Below are 18,749 nucleotides of genomic sequence, written 5' to 3'. Positions count from 1 at the left end.
AATGATACTATGTCGCCTTCTTCATGTGGTGTAATGTAGAAGTTGGGAAAATTAAGTAATGTGTTCTGCAAGTGGAACTCGAGATAACTGTGTTATTTCCTGCAGAGACGAGTCCTGGCTGGATGAAGTGATGGCCGTCTGTGCGGGATGAAAGATGAAGGACTTCACCTAGAGACGTCACTGGTGAGTCAGTGTGTTACCTATACACTGACACTATACACTGTATACTATATACAGAGGTCCTGCGTATAATATCACCAGTGATCACTGGATTACCTATACACTATATACAGAGCTCCTGTGTATAATGTCCCCAGTGATAACTGTATTACCTGTACACAGACACTGCATACTAAGTACAGATCTCCTGTGTATAATGGCACTTATGGTGATAGTATTGTGGGTTTTTTTATTATTGATCAGTATTGTAGTATTCAGTCACTATGTGTTGGTAATATGTGGTCTGGTCATGATGTTGTGGTATTTGTTCCTTGTATTTGATATTATTCGATCACTGTGGTGGTAATATGTCATCTGGTCATGGTGTGGCGGTATTTGTGCTTTGTAGATAGTATTATAGGTCACTGTGGTGATAATATGGTGTCTGGTCATGGTGCTGTGGTATTTGTTCTTTGTATGTGGTATTATAGGTCATTTTAAAAATTGAAAAATAAATAAAAATATACCTAAATTGTATTGCATATTTTAACAAATATTTAATAGGTTACAGTAGAGTAGGGCCCGGCCAAAAGTGTCTACCTTGTCATTTTGGTGGCTTAAAAAATCTTTTGGCCAAAACAAAAGCAGCCGGCTATATGTGTGATCTGGTGATGGGAACTGTCAATGTGTGATAGGTGAGAAGTGGAGTTTTTCCAAGAGAGAGCGGTGGGACTGTGGACAGTTTGAGGGGTGGAGCGTGGAGGCGGGGCTGGGGTGGAGCCTGGGCGGAGTCTCAAGGGGGCCCCAGAAATTTTGCCAGTATGGGGCCCCGCAATTTCTAGTGGCAGCCCTGTCTGTACACCCACGGAGTTCAGCCACCGGGTGGACAGGGCCAGTTGTCCGGCATTAGGCCTGGCTGCAGGAGAGGATACATGGAGGTGACACTCCATGTGGTCGCCTGCTGCTGGTGTGAGGAGATCGGGACCGTGAAGGAACCGTCGCCCCTGAAGTGAGCTCAGGCATGGCTTCCCACGTCGCAGGAGAGGGACGGGGAGGTATACTCGCGGTGCTCGCCTGTTGATGGTTCGGGGGAGATCGGAACCTTGAAAGGAACCGTCGCCCCCTTCACTCCATTAATTAAAAAATAAAAATTTACAGAAAAGTAAAGTAAAAAATAAAATAAAAACGTTGGGGTCTGAACCAGACCCGTGTGCCTCCTACAGACACTAAGCAAGAACTGGTTAGCTGAGAGCCAGCAGGAGGGTGTATACTGCAGGGGAGGAGCTGAGAGCCAGCAGGAGGGTGTATACTGCAGGGGAGGAGCTGGGAGCCAGCAGGAGGGTGTATACTGCAGGGGAGGAGCTGAGAGCCAGCAGGAGGGTGTATACTGCAGGGGAGGAGCTGAGAGCCAGCAGGAGGGTGTACACTGCAGGGGAGGAGCTGAGGGCCAGCAGGAGGGTGTATACTGCAGGGGAGGAGCTGAGAGCCAGCAGGAGGATGTATACTGCAGGGGAGTAGCTAAGAGCCAGCAGGAGGGTGTATACTGCAGGGGAGGAGTTGAGAGCCAGCAGGAGGGTCTATACTGCAGGGGAGGAGCTAAGAGCCAGCAGGAGGGTGTATTACTGCAGGGGAGGAGCTGAGAGCCAGCAGGAGGGTGTATACTGCAGGGGAGGAGCTAAGAGCCAGCAGGAGGGTGTATACTGCAGGGGAGGAGCTGAGAGCCAGCAGGAGGGTGTATACTGCAGGGGAGGAGCTAAGAGCCAGCAGGAGGGTGTATACTGCAGGGGAGGAGCTGAGAGCCAGCAGGAGGGTGTATACTGCAGGGGAGGAGCTAAGAGCCAGCAGGAGGGTGTATACTGCAGGGGAGGAGCTGAGAGCCAGCAGGAGGGTGTATACTGCAGGGGAGGAGCTGAGAGCCAGCAGGAGGGTGTATACTGCAGGGGAGGAGCTGAGAGCCAGCAGGAGGGTGTATACTGCAGGGGAGGAGCTGAGAGCCAGCAGGAGGGTGTATACTGCAGGGGAGGAGCTGAGAGCCAGCAGGAGGGTGTATACTGCAGGGGAGGAGAGAACTTTCTGTGTATCACTTAGTGTCGCCTCCTAGTGGCAGCAGCATACACCACGGGCTGTGTCCCCCAATGAGGCGTAGGAGAAATAATAAGTAATTAAGTGTCAACAACCTCCAGATCTCATGAATCTGTCCATCTTTTTCTTATGAAAACTGATGGCATCAAGCCCAGTGGTTGGTAGTAGCCTGACTTTTGGGCCCCTTCAGTCTCAGGATTGGTGGGGGTCCCAGATGTTGGCGCCCTTTAGATCATGCAATGATGGAGATATCCCATTAAACTCCATATAATGAAGAGAGAATAATCTGATTTCCTGAATTCACTTATCCCCTTTACAACCCTTGACTTACATAGCAGCAACAGGAGGTAGCCCTGATCGCTGTGGTAACCATTTGCTAACAAATCACTAAAATCTGCATTTAAATGTTACAAATCCGTCAGAGCTCCTGATTTTGCTCTCTCTCCAATCCCACTCCCCTTCTGTCATTGCTGGGAAAGAAAAGTTGTTCACCAATTTCCACAATATGGGGGGGGGGGGGGGGTGTGTGTCAGCATGTACAGTCTCAGGGAGGGCAGAGAAAACAGGCAGTAGAAAAGAAGGAAAGAACCTGAGGAAATAAGTACAGGATAGAAGTTGCTGATATATTAGCTAAAAAAAACCCCAAAAAACAATTGCCTACCTGCAGGTCTCGCTCCCCTTCTTCCCCATGGTCTCTTCTTGCTCCTGCAGTAGTAGAGAGCTCACCACTGCAACGGGGCCAGTGGCTGTAAAGCGCGATGTGGTTTCGATAGTTACCGACAGCAGAACGGTCAGAAATTCTTCCAAATAGGGAGACTTGGCTTCGATCAGTCCTTGGAGAACTAAGAATTGTGATCAAAATTTGAAGAAAGGAACAGAAAATTATCATTGTATCTGGAGACGTTTCCGAACATCAATTGTGCAGAATCCATTCTGTCACTTTCTCAACATTTTTAATAGAAGGATGGACCATGATGTCTAGTGATAAGCGAACGTGCTGGGATAAGGTGTTATCTGAGCATGCTCGAGTGCTAACCAAGTGTTTTTGGCATGCTCAAAAAAATATGTTCAAGTCCCCGCGGCTGCATGTCGACAGGCGCAACATATGCAGAGATTGCCTAACACTTATTAAACGGATATATTCCTACCAATACCTTGGTATATAGGGTTACACACAGGTCTCCAGGATATGCAACGAGCTCCCACCGCATCATAAATAGGTCAGTGCTAAATGCAGCAAGTGGCAAATCCCTCTGGTGATGAGCCTCACCTTTACTGATCAGTTCGGGTTCCACGTTGCACTTATCTCCCGATCTCAGAGTGGTAATGATGGCGCACAAAGTGGAGTTGATCACATCTGGTTCCCGTCGAAAAGCCAAAGCTTCTGCCAAGTGCAAAAATCCACCGCGCACTGCCGAGAAAAGATCGCAGGACTTGGTAAAGGAAAGGAACAGTTTGGTAATGAATTCACATCAATCGGGAGCGACAGACTGAGAATATTGAGCTTTCGTTAACCCTACATGTCGGGTGTGGACTGTGTTGTACAGCCGGCATCTGCCTCTTAAAGCAGCCGCCAGAGCTCGCTCTGATCGCTGTTTAACCACTTTAACGCCACCGTCAGTCTATCACAGGGACATGTACGTCTTGTAATTCATGGCGGGGGGCACTTCTGATGCAGATTGCCCACCTTCAACTCCCTGTGGGGTGCTGATGAGCCCTAATGAAGGTCCCAGGCACCATAATCAGGGTCCTATGAATCGCTGCCTGGGACCTTAGTGAAACTAAGGATCTATAGTAGGTAAAATAAATATATTGTTCGGTCATTTTTACCAAAAGCTGAACACTGTAAAAAGCAAAAATAAAAAACCAATGCGCTTGTGTACACTGACCTCCTGGCAGTCTTCAGAAAAATGGTGTCGGTGGAGGCGCAGATTGACCTCCTGGCGGTTTTTAGTAAAATGACACCAGTGGAGGCGCAGATTGACCTTCCGGTGATCCTTAGTAAAATGGCGCCGGTGGAGGCGCAGATTGACTTCTTGGCAGTTTTTAGTAAAATGGCGCCAGTGGAGGTGCAGATTGACCTTCCCGTGATCTTTAGTAAAATGGTGGCGGTGGAAGTGCAGATTGACCTCCTATCCACCAACGTGGATCCCAGCCACTGCATGTACGAAACTCTGAGGACGGATCTACACTGATTCCCTCACCCTGCGGGTCCATCTTGCTAAAATTAACATATATTTGCTCGGTCTGGCTCCCTAAACAAAAAGTCGTGCGGACTTTCCCTGATTACTGGTCCATCCCTTTAAAAGCACCAGACATTCACCTTGACAGGCATCTAACAGCCATTGATGCACATAAAATTGTTCACATGAATCAAGTATCTCCATCGCATGAGTGCAGTGATTATATGTTCTATGACTGAGAGGACCATCGGTTCCGTTCACTTGCACCTTCACTCCACGTATGTCGAGTGCTAGCCTTCCGTACTCTTTATCAGATTGACCTCCTGGCGGTTTTTAGTAAAATGGCGCCAGTGGAGGTGCAGATTGACCTTCCCGTGATCTTTAATAAAATGGTGGCGGTGGAGGTGCAGATTGACCTCCTGGCGGTTTTTAGTAAAATGGCGCCGGTGGAGGCGCAGATAGCCCTCCAGGTGGTTTTTAAGTAAAATGGCACCGGTGGAGGCGCCGATTGACCTCCTGGCGGTCTTTAGTAAAATGACACCGGTGGAGGCGCAGTTTGACTTTCCGGTGGTCGTTCGTAAAATTGTGCTGGTGGTGGCGCAGATTGTCATTCTGGCTCATCATTGAGCAGAGATCTAAATCTGCTCATGTGCCACTATTGGCGCCATTTTATTGAAGACTACCAGGAGGTCAATGTGCGCACAAATTAAAACCAGGACGACGATGAAGACAACAGTAGCAGCGGAGGGGCCGTGGCAGAGCCGAAGACCCTACCCACAGTCCCGCCCCGATGTACGAAAGAGGACAAAGGATTGTTATTATTATATGAAGGACTTCAAATCTGTGATAAATTGGTTGAAAAGAGTCAATAATGTGCATTTTTATGAATGTGCATTTGGTCATTCTGACATCAAAATAGACTAAGGGAAGAAAAAAAACCAAAACAATTGCAAGAAATAAAACAGACATGTAGCACAAGAGCAATCTGAATAAATGAGAGTTGTACCATCGCTGATCCGATGCTTGGATGAATACTGTGCAGCGAATGACTTGAGTTGAGCTTTCAGGGGTCCTTCCTCCATGCCCGGACTGTCCAGCCATTGCAACAGCTGCATAAGCACTTTAAAGAACAGAGAGGAGTAGGCCGTGTCCTGGGGTACACATTGCTGCAAGAAAAACACAAGCTTGCCTGCTGAGCCCATGGACTGGCTGCAGCGCTCTCGATCGGACGTCAGCGCTGCAGGCATAGAACACATTACAGAAACTGGAGGAGTGGCAGAGTAACCGAGTTGGACCCGGGGAGGGTAAGTAATACTCAGTTGTTAGTGTGTGTGTATGTATATATATATATATATATATATATATATATATATATATATATATATATATATATATATATATATATATATATATATATATGCATGTATGTATATGTGTATGTATGTATGTATGTATGTATGTATGTATGTATGTATGTATGTATGTATGTATGTATATATATACAGGTCCTTCTCAAAAAATTAGCATATAGTGTTAAATTTCATTATTTACCATAATGTAATGATTACAATTAAACTTTCATATATTATAGATTCATTATCCACCAACTGAAATTTGTCAGGTCTTTTATTGTTTTAATACTGATGATTTTGGCCTACAGCTCCTGATAACCCAAAAAACCTGTCTCAATAAATTAGCATATTTCAACCGTCCAATCAAATAAAAGTGTTTTTTAATAACAAACAAAAAAAACATCAAATAATAATGTTCATTTATGCACTCAATACTTGGTCGGGAATCCTTTGGCAGAAATGACTGCTTCAATGCGGCGTGGCATGGAGGCAATCAGCCTGTGACACTGCTGAGATGTTATGGAGGCCCAGGATGCTTCAATAGCGGCCTTAAGCTCATCCAGAGTGTTGGGTCTTGCGTCTCTCAACTTTCTCTTCACAATATCCCACAGATTCTCTATGGGGTTCAGGTCAGGAGAGTTGGCAGGCCAATTGAGCACAGTAATACCATGGTCAGTAAACCATTTACCAGTGGTTTTGGCACTGTGAGCAGGTGCCAGGAAGCATGAAGTGCTCCAAAATCTCCTGATAGCTAGCTGCATTGACCCTGCCCTTGATGAAACACAGTGGACCAACACCAGCAGCTGACATGGCACCCCACACCATCACTGACTGGGTACTTGACACTGGACTTCAGGCATTTTGGCATTTCCTTCTCCCCAGTCTTCCTCCAGACTGTGGCACCTTGATTTCCGAATGACATGCAAAATTTGCTTTCATCAGAAAAAAGTACTTGGGACCACTTAGCAACAGTCCAGTGCTGCTTCTCTGTAGCCCAGGTCAGGCGCTTCTGCCGCTGTTTATGGTTCAAAAGTGGCTTTACCTGGGGAATGCGGCACCTGTAGCCCATTTCCTGCACACGCCTGTGCACGGTGGCTCTGAATGTTTCCACACCAGACTCAGTCCACTGCTTCCTCAGGTTCCCCAAGGTCTTGAATCGGTCCTTCTCCACAATCTTCCTCAGGGTCCGGTCACCTCTTCTCGTTGTACAGCGTTTTCTGCCACATTGTTTCCTTCCAACAGACTTACCATTGAGGTGCCTTGATACAGCACTCTGGGAACAGCCTATTTGTTGAGAAATTTCTTTCTGGGTCTTACCTTCTTGCTTGAGGGTGTCAATGATGGCCTTCTTGACATCTGTCAGGTCGCTAGTCTTACCCATGATGGGGGTTTTGAGTAATGAACCAGGCAGGGAGTTTTTAAAAGCCTCAGGTATCTTTTGCATGTGTTTAGAGTTAATTAGTTGATTCAGAAGATTAGGGTAATAGGTCGTTTAGAGAACCTTTTCTTGATATGCTAATTTATTGAGACAGGTTTTTTGGGTTATCAGGAGTTGTAGGCCAAAATCATCAGTATTAAAACAATAAAAGACCTGACAAATTTCAGTTGGTGGATAATGAATCTATAATATATGAAAGTTTAATTGTAATCATTACATTATGGTAAATAATGAAATTTAACACTATATGCTAATTTTTTGAGAAGGACCTGTATATATATATATATATATATATATATATATATATATATATATATATTTTTTTATTTATTTATTTTTATTTTTTTTGTAAAATATCCCATCATCTAATGTTATGGCCTCAGGATTATAGCAGAAAGTTTTCTGAAGGAGGTCTACCCCTTTAACTCACTGCAAAAAAAATAATCCAGGTGGAGCATCCATTTGGGTGCTTTCGGACCATCCGTGATGAGATCGGTAAATCGTGATTTTTATTACGACACAATCTTCCCAATTATCCTTAAGTGGTGATGAAACCAGTGCCGAACAAGAACACTGTTCCTCCCTCCTCGAAAATCCCCCACGCATTCAATCAGGGATTTCAAGACTTGTACTTCTCTTCCATTAAGGGAGAGTTTTCAGTAGCTTCCTTATCATCAACAATGACAGATAACACCCCTATACACAGCTGATAACACAATTGCTGCTCCTCCGCTCTTCAAAATGAACTTTGCACACGCTCATTAGATGCTTCAATGCAAAAAGATAATCTGTCCATTGTGGCTAATGTGCGTGTTGTTCCCCCCCCCCCCCAAAAAAAAAGAAGAAAACTGTATGCTAACGCTAAGTAGACGGGTTTTGAGCTGTACAAGCTCTTAGTCTTACTAGCATCTTGTACAAAACGCTCCGACTTAGCATACAGTTTTTAATCCTTTTTTTGTTTTCTCTATTTTAAATATTCCAACAAATGTGATGTTTTAGATTTTCCTTCTCCTTTTCCATGGTGATGTACCCCAGTCTTGAGGCACGGCTTCACTAAGATGCGCCCATTTCAATAATAGGCGCTTGCCTCCTAAACTAGGCGCATCTTACTCAGAACATTTCTGGCATAATTTAGGCCTCCAAAGTTACATAAATCTTTGCCCACTATGTTGGACCTGGTGGGGAAAGGGATACAAATATTTCAAGGCATTTTATGTCGGAAACTTTGGATGCATCGGGCCACATACTGCCAGCTGGACACACCGTATCGGTAATGTAGAGCACAAATGCGGTATTATTATACATCCTTAGCCAATAGGTGACGCATATAACCACTTACGTGATACTGGTAGAGTTGCCTCATCAGCGGGCAGGAGATGTAGTGATTTCTGTCCATAGCCATAGCCAAGACCAGGGCACCGCTGTGAGGGGAGCTGAGCAGGGCGGCGATCGCCTGCAGCAAACGGACGGCGATGCCGGTCACCTGGGTGTTCCCCTGACGGATACGTGCCAGCTCTTGGGCTAGCGCTTGCTGCAGGGCCAGGGATATGGGTCTGGGATTGGAGTTCTGCCATCTGGGGTCCGGATTAAGAGGGAAAAGCTAAAAGGGAACAAAAGTTAGTTATGTCCAACTAATAATAGATTTAATTAAGAAATATATATTTATTTATTTTTTCTTGCACAGATTGATGGCACTTTTGCTCAAAACTCCAATGAACTAGTACAAAGTGACCATTTCTTGTATAATAGAAAAATTATACATTTTCCCACATTTTCGCTTTTCCAAACTGTTTGCAGTCGATGTTTTTGTACCTTTTCCCCAGCGACGTTATCTACACACCTTGAGACCACCACAGAGACACTGTACCCCCCTTACCCTTCCTATGGCGTTGGTACAGCAGTGTCTCGAATCCTCGGCATTACATGTGTAGGTGAGAGCTGTACCATTTACCTGCAGAAACATTCCGGCCAGGTCATCTTCCGGTCCCAGTACTGGGATCTGAGTGAGACCTCTGGGCCGTAGCTGTCCTTGGGGTACGTCAGTGCTGGGTTTTCGTTTCACTACATCCGCACTATCTGAAGCATGGAGGAAAGCAAAAATAAAGATGAAAAACAAAACACATATTAAAACACTTCTTTCCATCCACAGATCACTTACTAATGTGCACCTAAACATATAAAATCTGGGTGGGCAGTGTAGTAGAATTTTGGCACCGCCACTGATTGGCAGCAGTCAGATGTAGATGCTGCACAAAGCGCCATACACTGTAGTGGCCATTCTTGAGTACTGCAGCTGATCTGCAGTACCCCGAAGCGGTCACTACACCATGTACGGAGCGGTGTTGTTCCGCTACACACAATATGTACAGCCGGCAGCTAGAGCTGATCGGTGGTGGTGCCAAGTGTCGGCTTCTCACCTATTTGATATTCGTGACCCATCCTAAGGAAGGATCATCAATATAAAAGTGGTGGACAATCCATATAAGACATGAAATCCCATTAGGTCAGTATAAAAGAGATACTTTTCTTTAGGACAGAAGCCGTTCAGTCGCCCTGTACCCACCTCTTCTTGGTGGTATAGAAGCGGTCAGCAGACTATGAAACGTCTGGCCTCCAGTTGCACCTCGCTCGTGCTGAACCTCCACCAAGTGAGCCATGTAATCTGTAAAAAAAAAACAAAAAAAAAAAAACGTAAAATAGGGATTTTTGTGTACTCACCGTAAAATCCTTTTCTCCGAGCCATTCATTGGGGGACACAGACCATGGGTGTATGCTGCTGCCACCAGGAGGCTGACACTAAGTATTACAAAGAAAGTTAGCTCCTCCCCTGCAGTATACACCCCTCTGCTGGCTCCCAGCTAACCAGTTCAGTGCAAAAGCAGTAGGAGATCAATAACATATAAGCGTATAGCATGTCACATTATATATGAGAGTATAACATATCAAATGATAAAAACAAATACAACTAATAATAGGGAGGGAGCTGTGTCCCCCAATGAATGGCTCGGAGAAAAGGATTTTACGGTGAGTACACAAAAATCCCTATTTCTCCTTCGCCTCATTGGGGGACACAGACCATGGGACGTCCCAAAGCAGTCCCTGGGTGGGGACAACATCAGATCAGGCCGTGTAACCGCTACTTATAAGTGCGCCAAGGCGGCCTGCAAAGTCCGCCTGCCCAGACTCACATCTGTGGAAGTGTGTGAATTATAGTGCTTCAAGAATGCATGCGGACCTGAGACAGGGAGATAGGCTGACATCTAGCACGGAAGGACTCCTGGATGGTGAAAAGAATCCACCAGGCTAACGTGGCCGATGAACCCGGCTAAACCCTTCCTGTGACCATCGGGAAGCCTACTTACCATCGAGAAGCCCAAGCAAAGTGTCCAACGTTTGGAAGGACGCCTTCCTCGATACGTACCCACTTGGAGCACTCACTACTTCCATATTATGGAGAACCCATTCCGTTGTGTGGACTGGAGCCGAAAGATGAGAGGACGATGCCCCTGCAATAGTGGGAATACAAAACCACCTTGGCAACGAGGGAATGGGATGGCTTGAGGGCAACGATGCATAGATGGTAATAAGGAAAAAAGACTGAAAGGAACAGAGTGGGAAGCTCTGAAGACTCATCAGGATGACAAGAACGCATAGAAAAAAGGGGAGTGACGTTCCCTTATCGTAAAGTCTTTCTGGATCGAAAAAAGGAGTGTACTGTAAGATCCCCAGGACCATTAAGGTCCCCCAGATCTAACGGTACCCGGTAGGGAAGAACTACAGGTGGAGACTCCCTGCGAGAAGGTCCATAGTTCCAATTTTGACGAAATAAGACGGATAAATACTAGTACCGCAAGCGAGAAAACCTGACAAGGTCAGTGCGGGTCTCCCAGGATCACTGGGGGCCTTTTCCGCTTCCAAAAAGGTCTCAGACGTAGTGGAAGAGGAGTTATGGAAATTGGTACCGTGGAAGAAACGGAGTATGCACTGCGATAGACTTGGATCTTGCAGCCAAACCATGAACTGGAGTACATAGGCGTTCAGCTTGGACGCCATCCGACCGACATCTGGAGTACTCCAGTGAAGGCAGATGTGAAGGAAGACTTCCGAGTGAAGTTCCCACTCACTTGAGGAGAAAAACCCTGACGGCTGAATATGTCAGCCGCCCAGTGTTCTACTCCAGGGACATGTACTGTTGAGATCACCGAATGATAGATCTCGGCCCATCAGAGAGTGCGAGGTACCTCGGCCATGGCGCTTGACTGTGGGTACCTGCGAGATGATTGACGTATGGCACAGCCGTGGCATTATCCAAATTGAAGACGGATGGTTGACCCGCCTAAGGGCAGTGGACCTGCTGTGGGATTAGCCGTACTGTTCAGATCCCCAGAGAAATGATCGGGAGAAGAAGACGGGCATTGGTATCCCTAATAACCATTGGACCAGAAGAAGGCTCTGGATGAGGAAGGAGCTTAGAAACTACCTTTTGAAAGCCTGATTGACTTGCTGAAAACGAGCGGAGCAAAAGAAAACTACTTCCGTTTTCATCTTATTGCTCAGAACCCTCCTAGCTAATTGAATGAACCGAGGGAATGAGTGATCAAGTGCACAAGCTCCGTGTTGAAGGGCCACGACCTTGACTCGAGAGAGAGAATTACCATCCTTCTTGTGCAGGATCATCGTCAAAGAGGATCTGCTGGGCTGGGAATGAGGAAAAAACTTGTCTAAGTTTAGCTGCTAGCCCAAGTGAGAGGGTATTGCAAGTGATATAGACGACTTAGCGTAGTCCTTGAAGAGCGGCTAGAAAGTCGACCGAGTAGGGCAGGACGACCATGTTTCTAAGGTGCAAGAAGCGCATGACAACCGTCATGACCCTTGCGACCACTCTGGTGTGGTAGCCAGGCAGAAGGGCCAGGTCGTGAAAATACTGTTCGCGAATGGAAAGGCGAAGAGAATATAGTAGAGAGGAGAAATAGGTATGTGAGGGAAGAATCCCGAATGACGATGGATGCCAGAAAACAACCACGTTTCTCTGTTGAAGTAGTGGCTGAGCGGAGGAACTCCATCCGAAAAAAGAGAGGGCCCTGTCGAAGGTTGTTAGAAGTTTGGGGTCCAGAAATGGAGATACTTTTCATTCCCTCCATTTTGGAACCAAGATCCCTTAGATCTAGACCGTCCTGGCCAATGCTTCCACTGCTGGTTGAGCTTGAAGAAGAGATACGATCCCTTGCTAGTCTCCCGCTCAGAAGATTTGATTGGCCAGCTATACTGTGGAACGAAGTAGATAAGGTCTGGGACCCGGAGACTTTCATTCTCTGCCTTTGGTCAAGCAACCCATGTGGCGGCTAAGGAAGGGTAGAGCGCTAAACCCGAAACCACAGGACGGAACTAACTAGACCTGCTATCCGACCGTCTGTGGAATCTTAATTGATGATACACCGGCCAGGATACTGGTAGGAATACCGCAAGAAATTCTGCCCGGCGAGTCTGTCAAGTGACGGAATGCGGGACTGTAACCAGCAGGTCTCTGCCATCGTGCAGAGAAGAAAATAAGGAAAAAAATAAAAATAAATAAAAAATAAAAACCTCGATCCACCATCTCTTAACAGGGAAGTGGAGAGGAATCGTCCACTTTCTTGCATCTGATACAAAGGGGGGAAAAAAACCTCCTTGTTGGGACGCCACAAATGTGTGCCTCAGTACATCCCCAGAATTGAGGTTTCCGAGTGGACAGGGCAGGTTGTGGCGATAGACCTGGATGCAGAAGAAGATACATGGAGGCGACACTCCGTGTGCTCGTCTGTTGAAGGTGTGGGGGGAAATCGGAGCCCTTAAAGGGACCCGTCGCCCATAAAATTCCGACCAGGTATGGTATCCTACTTAGAGGTCTTCCAGTGCATCACCGTCAAATGTTGATGGAGATTATCTAGAACCTGTACGTTATTCTAGAATACTTGCGGCCCCTGCTAGCCGACGGCTCCCATTGTAGGAGAGGGAGCATGTGAGTGCTCCAGAGCTCAGTTAGGGTGACCAGCTTAGGATAGATGATGTGCCCTTAAGACCAGTAAATACTGGTCATGCGCCTTTAAGGCTAGGGGTTACTGGCCATGAGCCTTTAAGACCAGGGAATACTGGTCTTGTGCCTTTTGTAAGATGAAATACTGTTCATGTGCCTTTAAAAGCAGGGTATGCTGAAATCCAGGAGATAATGGTCATGTGCCCTTAAAACCAGGGTATGCTGGTCATTTGCGTTTAAGACCAGGGCGTACTGGTCCTGAGCCTTTAAGTCCAGGGCAAAATGGTCACGTGCCTTAAAGACCTGGGCATACTGGTCGTGTGCCTTTAAAAGCCAGGGCGTACTGGACATGAGCCTTTAAGACCAGGGCATACTGGTCATGTGCCTAGAAAACCAGGACGTACTAGTCATGTGCCTTTAAGACCAGGGCATACTGGATATTGCGTTTAAGACCAGGGGATACTGGTCACGTGCCTTTAAGACCAGGGCATACTGGTCATGTGCCTTGAAAACCAGGACGTACTAGTTATGTGCCTTTAAGACCAGGGCATACTGGTCATGTGCCTAGAAAACCAGGACGTACTAGTCATGTGCCTTTAAGACCAGGGCATACTGGATATTGCGTTTCAGACCAGGGGATACTGGTCACGTGCCTTTAAGACCAGGGCATACTGGTCATGTGCCTTGAAAACCAGGACGTACTAGTTATGTGCCTTTAAGACCAGGGCATACTGGTTATTGCGTTTAAGACCAGGGGATACTGGTCACGTGCCCTTAAGACCAGGGCATACTGGTCATGGCCTTGAAAAACCAGGACGTACTAGACATGTGCCTTTAAGACCGGGGCATACTGATTATAGCGTTTAAGACCAGGGGATACTGGTCACGTGCCTTTAAGACCAGGGCATATTGGTCATGTGCTTTTAAGACCAGGGTATACTGGACACGAGTCTTTAAGACCAGGGAATACTGGTCACGTGCCTTTAAGACCAGGAATACTGGTCATGAGAGGAATGTAGGAACAAGTGCCTTAAAGACCAGCAAAGCTGGTAATGTGCCTTTAAGAACAAAAAAGCTGGTCATGCTCCTTTAAGACCAGGGAAGCTGGTCATGTGTCTTTAAGACGAGGGCACACTTGCCATGTGCCTTTAAGACCAGTGCCTACTGGCCCTGTGCCTTTAAGGCCAGGGCCTACTGGCCTGATTAAGTACTAAGGAAGCTAGTCCCTTAATGCTGCCGGGATGCGTGCCGGGGGGGGGGGGGGGGGCCGATTCACCTTACTCAGGTTCTGAGTCCCCCGACTGGAATAGCGCTGCCGAAAAACCGCCGGCCGCAGCCCCCTCCAGAAGAAATAGTGACCGCAATGGAGGAGGAGGAAGATGGCCGCCGAGATCTCGTCTGGAACAAGAAGCGCCTGAATAGGGGGGCGGAGCCGCTAGAAGGGAGCAAGCGGTGGGCGGGGCTTCCCGGGCTGCGGCCTAAACAGGGCCGAAGCCGGGGACTAAAGTTATGGCTTCGGCCGGCGCGCACCCGCAGACTGAGGGGAAAAGTGCCGCGAAGCTCTGTGGGGACCCAGTCGCTATGGAGCCCTCCTCTGACCGTCGGAACACCCAAATCTCACGGAGCACTTACCCCAATATGGAGGGGGACTATGGCAGATGCTGCAGGTAGGAGCTGTGCCCGGGTAGATAGGACGATGCAGGGTTGGGGGGCCTCCATCCACCATCCCTGCAGAAGGGGGGTGGAGAGGAACTGTCTGCCTCCTTCCATCATCCGCTTTTTCAGTGGTGATGCAGTGGGGGCTGCTCGGACGCCACGCTGGAAGGTGCCTCTGTACAGCCGAGGGTAAAACCTGGTGGTCAGGGCTGAATGTCCGGCAATAGGCCTGGCTGCAGAAGAGGATACTGAAGGTAAAACTCCAGTGCTCGTCTGATAAGGGAGGGGGGAGATCGGTGCCCATGAAGGGGCCCGTCGCCCCTAGAATCAGCTCAGGCAGTGGCTTCCCACGTCGCAGGAGAGGATACGGAGAGGTGACACTCCCGTGCTCGCCTGTTGATGGTTCGAGGAGATCGGAACATGAAAGAATCCGTCGCCCCATTCGACCGTAGTAAAAAGTAAAAAACGGAAAAAAAGAGTTCTTTGGGTCTGAATAGCAGACCCGTCCGTGTGCCTCCTACGGACACTAAGCAAGAACTGGTTAGCTGGGAGCCAGCAGAGGGGTGTATACTGCAGGGGAGGAGCGAACTGTCTTTGTAATACTTAGTGTCAGCCTCCTGGTGGCAGCAGCATACACCCATGGTCTGTGTCCCCCAATGAGGCGAAGGAGAAAAGTGACAGATCTGCAGCGTTGTCTTATATTATCTAATGTAAATATCACATAACATAAGACACCGTGTAATGTGGACTCCGGTACTCACTCTTATCCATGATGTTCTGCTCCAACGCCTGAGGCTCATGGGACACCGCCTGGTCCAGATATTGCAGGAGTTTGCTCATACTAGAAACCGGGATCCCAAAAGATTGGACGAAAAGCAGCAGCTGCTGCGGTTCCAAATCTTGCAATGCTAAAATGTCGGAGGTAGAGGTATAAAATATACATACAATGTGGGTAAGCGACATGCTGTAAGCTGGACCTATACCTCCCTTTCTGCAAACAATTACATTTTGGCAAGATTATGTTAAATGAATGTGTGACAGTGTGAATGATTGCATGGGCGACCGTAGGACCTTATGGATGCAGGAGGATGATTAGAGTTTTCTTTTTGCAGCCATCCTGCTTTTTGGGATCCTCTAATTAGGTGCATTTTATAGGTGTGGACATCAATCATGTGATGCTCATCTCCTATGAAGATCCCAGCTATGTAAACTGTGTGCATAGAGGCACATGGATACATTGGAGGCATCTATCAGAGAAGACTCCATGACCCTGCCCATCCAAAATTATTTCTAACCTACCAGCATCCACAAGACGAGGAACCTCTGAGCGGATCATCCTGAGCTTCAGCCAGTCTGGAAGCAATAACGCTTCTTCTGAAGTGTCCACCAAGAACGCTGTAGGGAGAGGCTTCTTCTCAGGAAACCAAATGTCCAACAAAGCAAAGAAGTCACTGGGACCTATGACAAACAAAAAAATCCATGTAATGTGTATCTAAACATAGGAACTAAACCAGCAAGCAAGATCATTACCACGAGGAGGCCCAAGGGTCAGCAGAATGACCATGGCGTGGACAACCAGAATATGCATTGTAGCAGTCTCCCCAGAAATCCAACGCAAGAAAACTTGATCCTGCGATTCAGACTGAGCAAAAACACATAAAAGTGGTAGAAATTAGTGCATATTAGAGGCAAGCACCAATCAAAGTAAAAGGTAGATTTACACCATGTGCAATCACAAAGTAAGGGTAGACTTACACAATGCGTGATCAGAAAGTAAGTATAGACTTACACCATGCACAATCAAAAATGAAGGGTAGATTTACATCCTACACAATCACAAAGTAAGGGTAGACTTACATACTGTGCCATCACAAATTAAGGGTAGGCTTACATCCGGCCACAAAGTAAGGGTAGACTTACATCCTACACAATCCCAAAGGGTAGACCTACATCCTGTACAGTCACAATATAAGCATTTGACTTACATCCTACCATAGTGACCGCAGGTAGCAATGTGTAGGATTATCCTCATGCCAGTAGTGTTTCCTTACCCAGTACTGATAGGACATCTTTTATAAAAGTAGGAACACATCAAGCATGGGAACACCCAGTTATGCAAACATGTACAACTGGTTGCTACCAATTTTAGATGGTTCCTTACACAATCGCACACCGTATCAGCAGAGATGACATTGTCCCCACTGGTAACATCCAATTTCCAGGAAGAATAACAGAGGAACAATGTAATTATACACACCCAACTATACACCTCATCACCGTCCTTGTTTTTTCGCATGCGTTTGACATAGCATGAGAAAATGGAGAGGAGTGCAGACAGGACAGCGTTTGACTCCGGGCAGTAAGACAGTCTGGAGAAAAGGTGGCCCATCATTGTGGAGCGTTCCACGGTCAGACGAGCCACGTCCTGCAACACAAGGATAACAGAGAAGATCAGTGAGAAGCGAGAATCCTATGGAAAGTCAGTGAGATGTCACTGGGCAGAGCAGCCATGAACATACAGCCTCTTAGGGTAGTTAAACCTGCGATCCCTTGACGGCCTATACAATGTCGCAGTTTATTGTATACTTACTGGCCTAATATGAAGCCCAGTTGCAGACAGTTTCTTAGATATACAAACATGGCAGACAGGGGGGCTCCTGTTGGTCCTTCACATCGTGAAGTGATGATGGACATCAGAAATGATCCATCGCCCATTCCCAGCCTTCTAAATATCACCGTCATGACTGGCAGGCAACAGGTTAAACTAGCTCTGAAAATCGGGACCCTAGATCTAGCAATCGAAGGTGGTCCCAGCAATCAGATATTTATCACCTATCCTGTGGACAATTGTGGAAAAGACCCCCCTAACATCATATTATGTGTGTGTAGGATGACTGTCAAAGCCAGGTAATGACCCCCTTACTATTGGGGGACGCAAATTGTAGAATTGTTCCTCACCAGCGCAAGCTCATTATGTTGTCCTTGATCTTCAATTGGTGCATGCTGGGAAAGGTACACGAGATAGGCGCTTATGGTTCTTAAATCAGTCTCCATATGAATAGCCTGAAAGAAGAAAATAAGCTTGGAGACGCTGAAACACCAGGAAGAGAAACGGCCGTGATGAGCGAGCATGCTCGCGTGCTAATCGAGTATGTTCGGCGTGCTCGAATAATGTTAGAGTCCCCGCGTCTGCATGTCTCACCCTGTTCGACAGCCACAACACATGCAGGGATTGCCTAACAAATAGAAAATCTATGTATGTTCGTGGGAATTCGAACATAGAGTATCTTCGGCGTGCTCGAGTACTATTAGCACGCGAGCATGCTCAGATAACACCTTATCCGAGCATGCTCGCTCATCACTTATTAATACACGTGACATTCACAGCCCGAGTACGGATCAGGATGTACAGACCGGCAACACGCGTCTCCGGACCCAAACTCAAGCCTCATATACACTTATGGGGCCGTTCAGTTCGGATCATGAGGCCCACGAACGATCCGTACAATTACAATCTGTACATCACTGTCCGTACTCTGACCTTGAATGCCAGATGTGTGAAGTCAGGCCTTTATGGTTAATTTTAAGGGTGATTTCGATTTACTTGACCCTGAACACATGTCTAGGTACCTGTTGTAATGCCACAGCTGTGGTTCCCTTAACGCTGTCAAATAGTGGGAGTTTGGGCAAGTCTCTTAGAAGCCACTGATATCCAGAAATCATCTCCGAGTCAGAAGAATCCTCATCCATGGATTGATCCTTCTCCTCTCCGTCCTGCAGACCGCTCGATGTTAGCACCATGGAGAGACCCTGGGAAAACGGCAAAAAAAATTCACGAGTCCAGGACGCTCTATGTTAGTTCAAAA

At 47.0% G+C, this 18,749-nt stretch overlaps 1 protein-coding gene across 1 annotated transcript in view; it reads right to left on the bottom strand.

Annotated features, from left to right (window-relative positions):
* INTS1 (integrator complex subunit 1) overlaps window positions 1-18,749 on the bottom strand; it is a 79,510-nt gene that overhangs the window by 28,966 nt on the left and 31,795 nt on the right. Inside the window, exons 23-34 of the mRNA XM_077274793.1 lie at window positions 18,514-18,693; window positions 17,842-17,946; window positions 17,141-17,308; window positions 16,414-16,525; window positions 16,183-16,341; window positions 15,645-15,791; window positions 9,778-9,876; window positions 9,166-9,290; window positions 8,554-8,814; window positions 5,431-5,590; window positions 3,512-3,652; window positions 2,903-3,083 (exon numbers count right to left, since the gene is read on the bottom strand). Of these exons, the coding sequence (XP_077130908.1) occupies window positions 2,903-3,083; window positions 3,512-3,652; window positions 5,431-5,590; window positions 8,554-8,814; window positions 9,166-9,290; window positions 9,778-9,876; window positions 15,645-15,791; window positions 16,183-16,341; window positions 16,414-16,525; window positions 17,141-17,308; window positions 17,842-17,946; window positions 18,514-18,693 (1,838 nt within the window). The remainder of the gene's footprint in view (window positions 1-2,902; window positions 3,084-3,511; window positions 3,653-5,430; window positions 5,591-8,553; window positions 8,815-9,165; window positions 9,291-9,777; window positions 9,877-15,644; window positions 15,792-16,182; window positions 16,342-16,413; window positions 16,526-17,140; window positions 17,309-17,841; window positions 17,947-18,513; window positions 18,694-18,749) is intronic.

The sequence above is a fragment of the Ranitomeya variabilis genome, chromosome 7 (assembly GCF_051348905.1).
Source record: "Ranitomeya variabilis isolate aRanVar5 chromosome 7, aRanVar5.hap1, whole genome shotgun sequence".
Classification (NCBI taxonomy): domain Eukaryota; kingdom Metazoa; phylum Chordata; class Amphibia; order Anura; family Dendrobatidae; genus Ranitomeya; species Ranitomeya variabilis.
The sequence above is the reverse complement of the archived record's forward strand: the minus strand, read 5'-3'. Positions and strand labels throughout refer to the sequence as shown.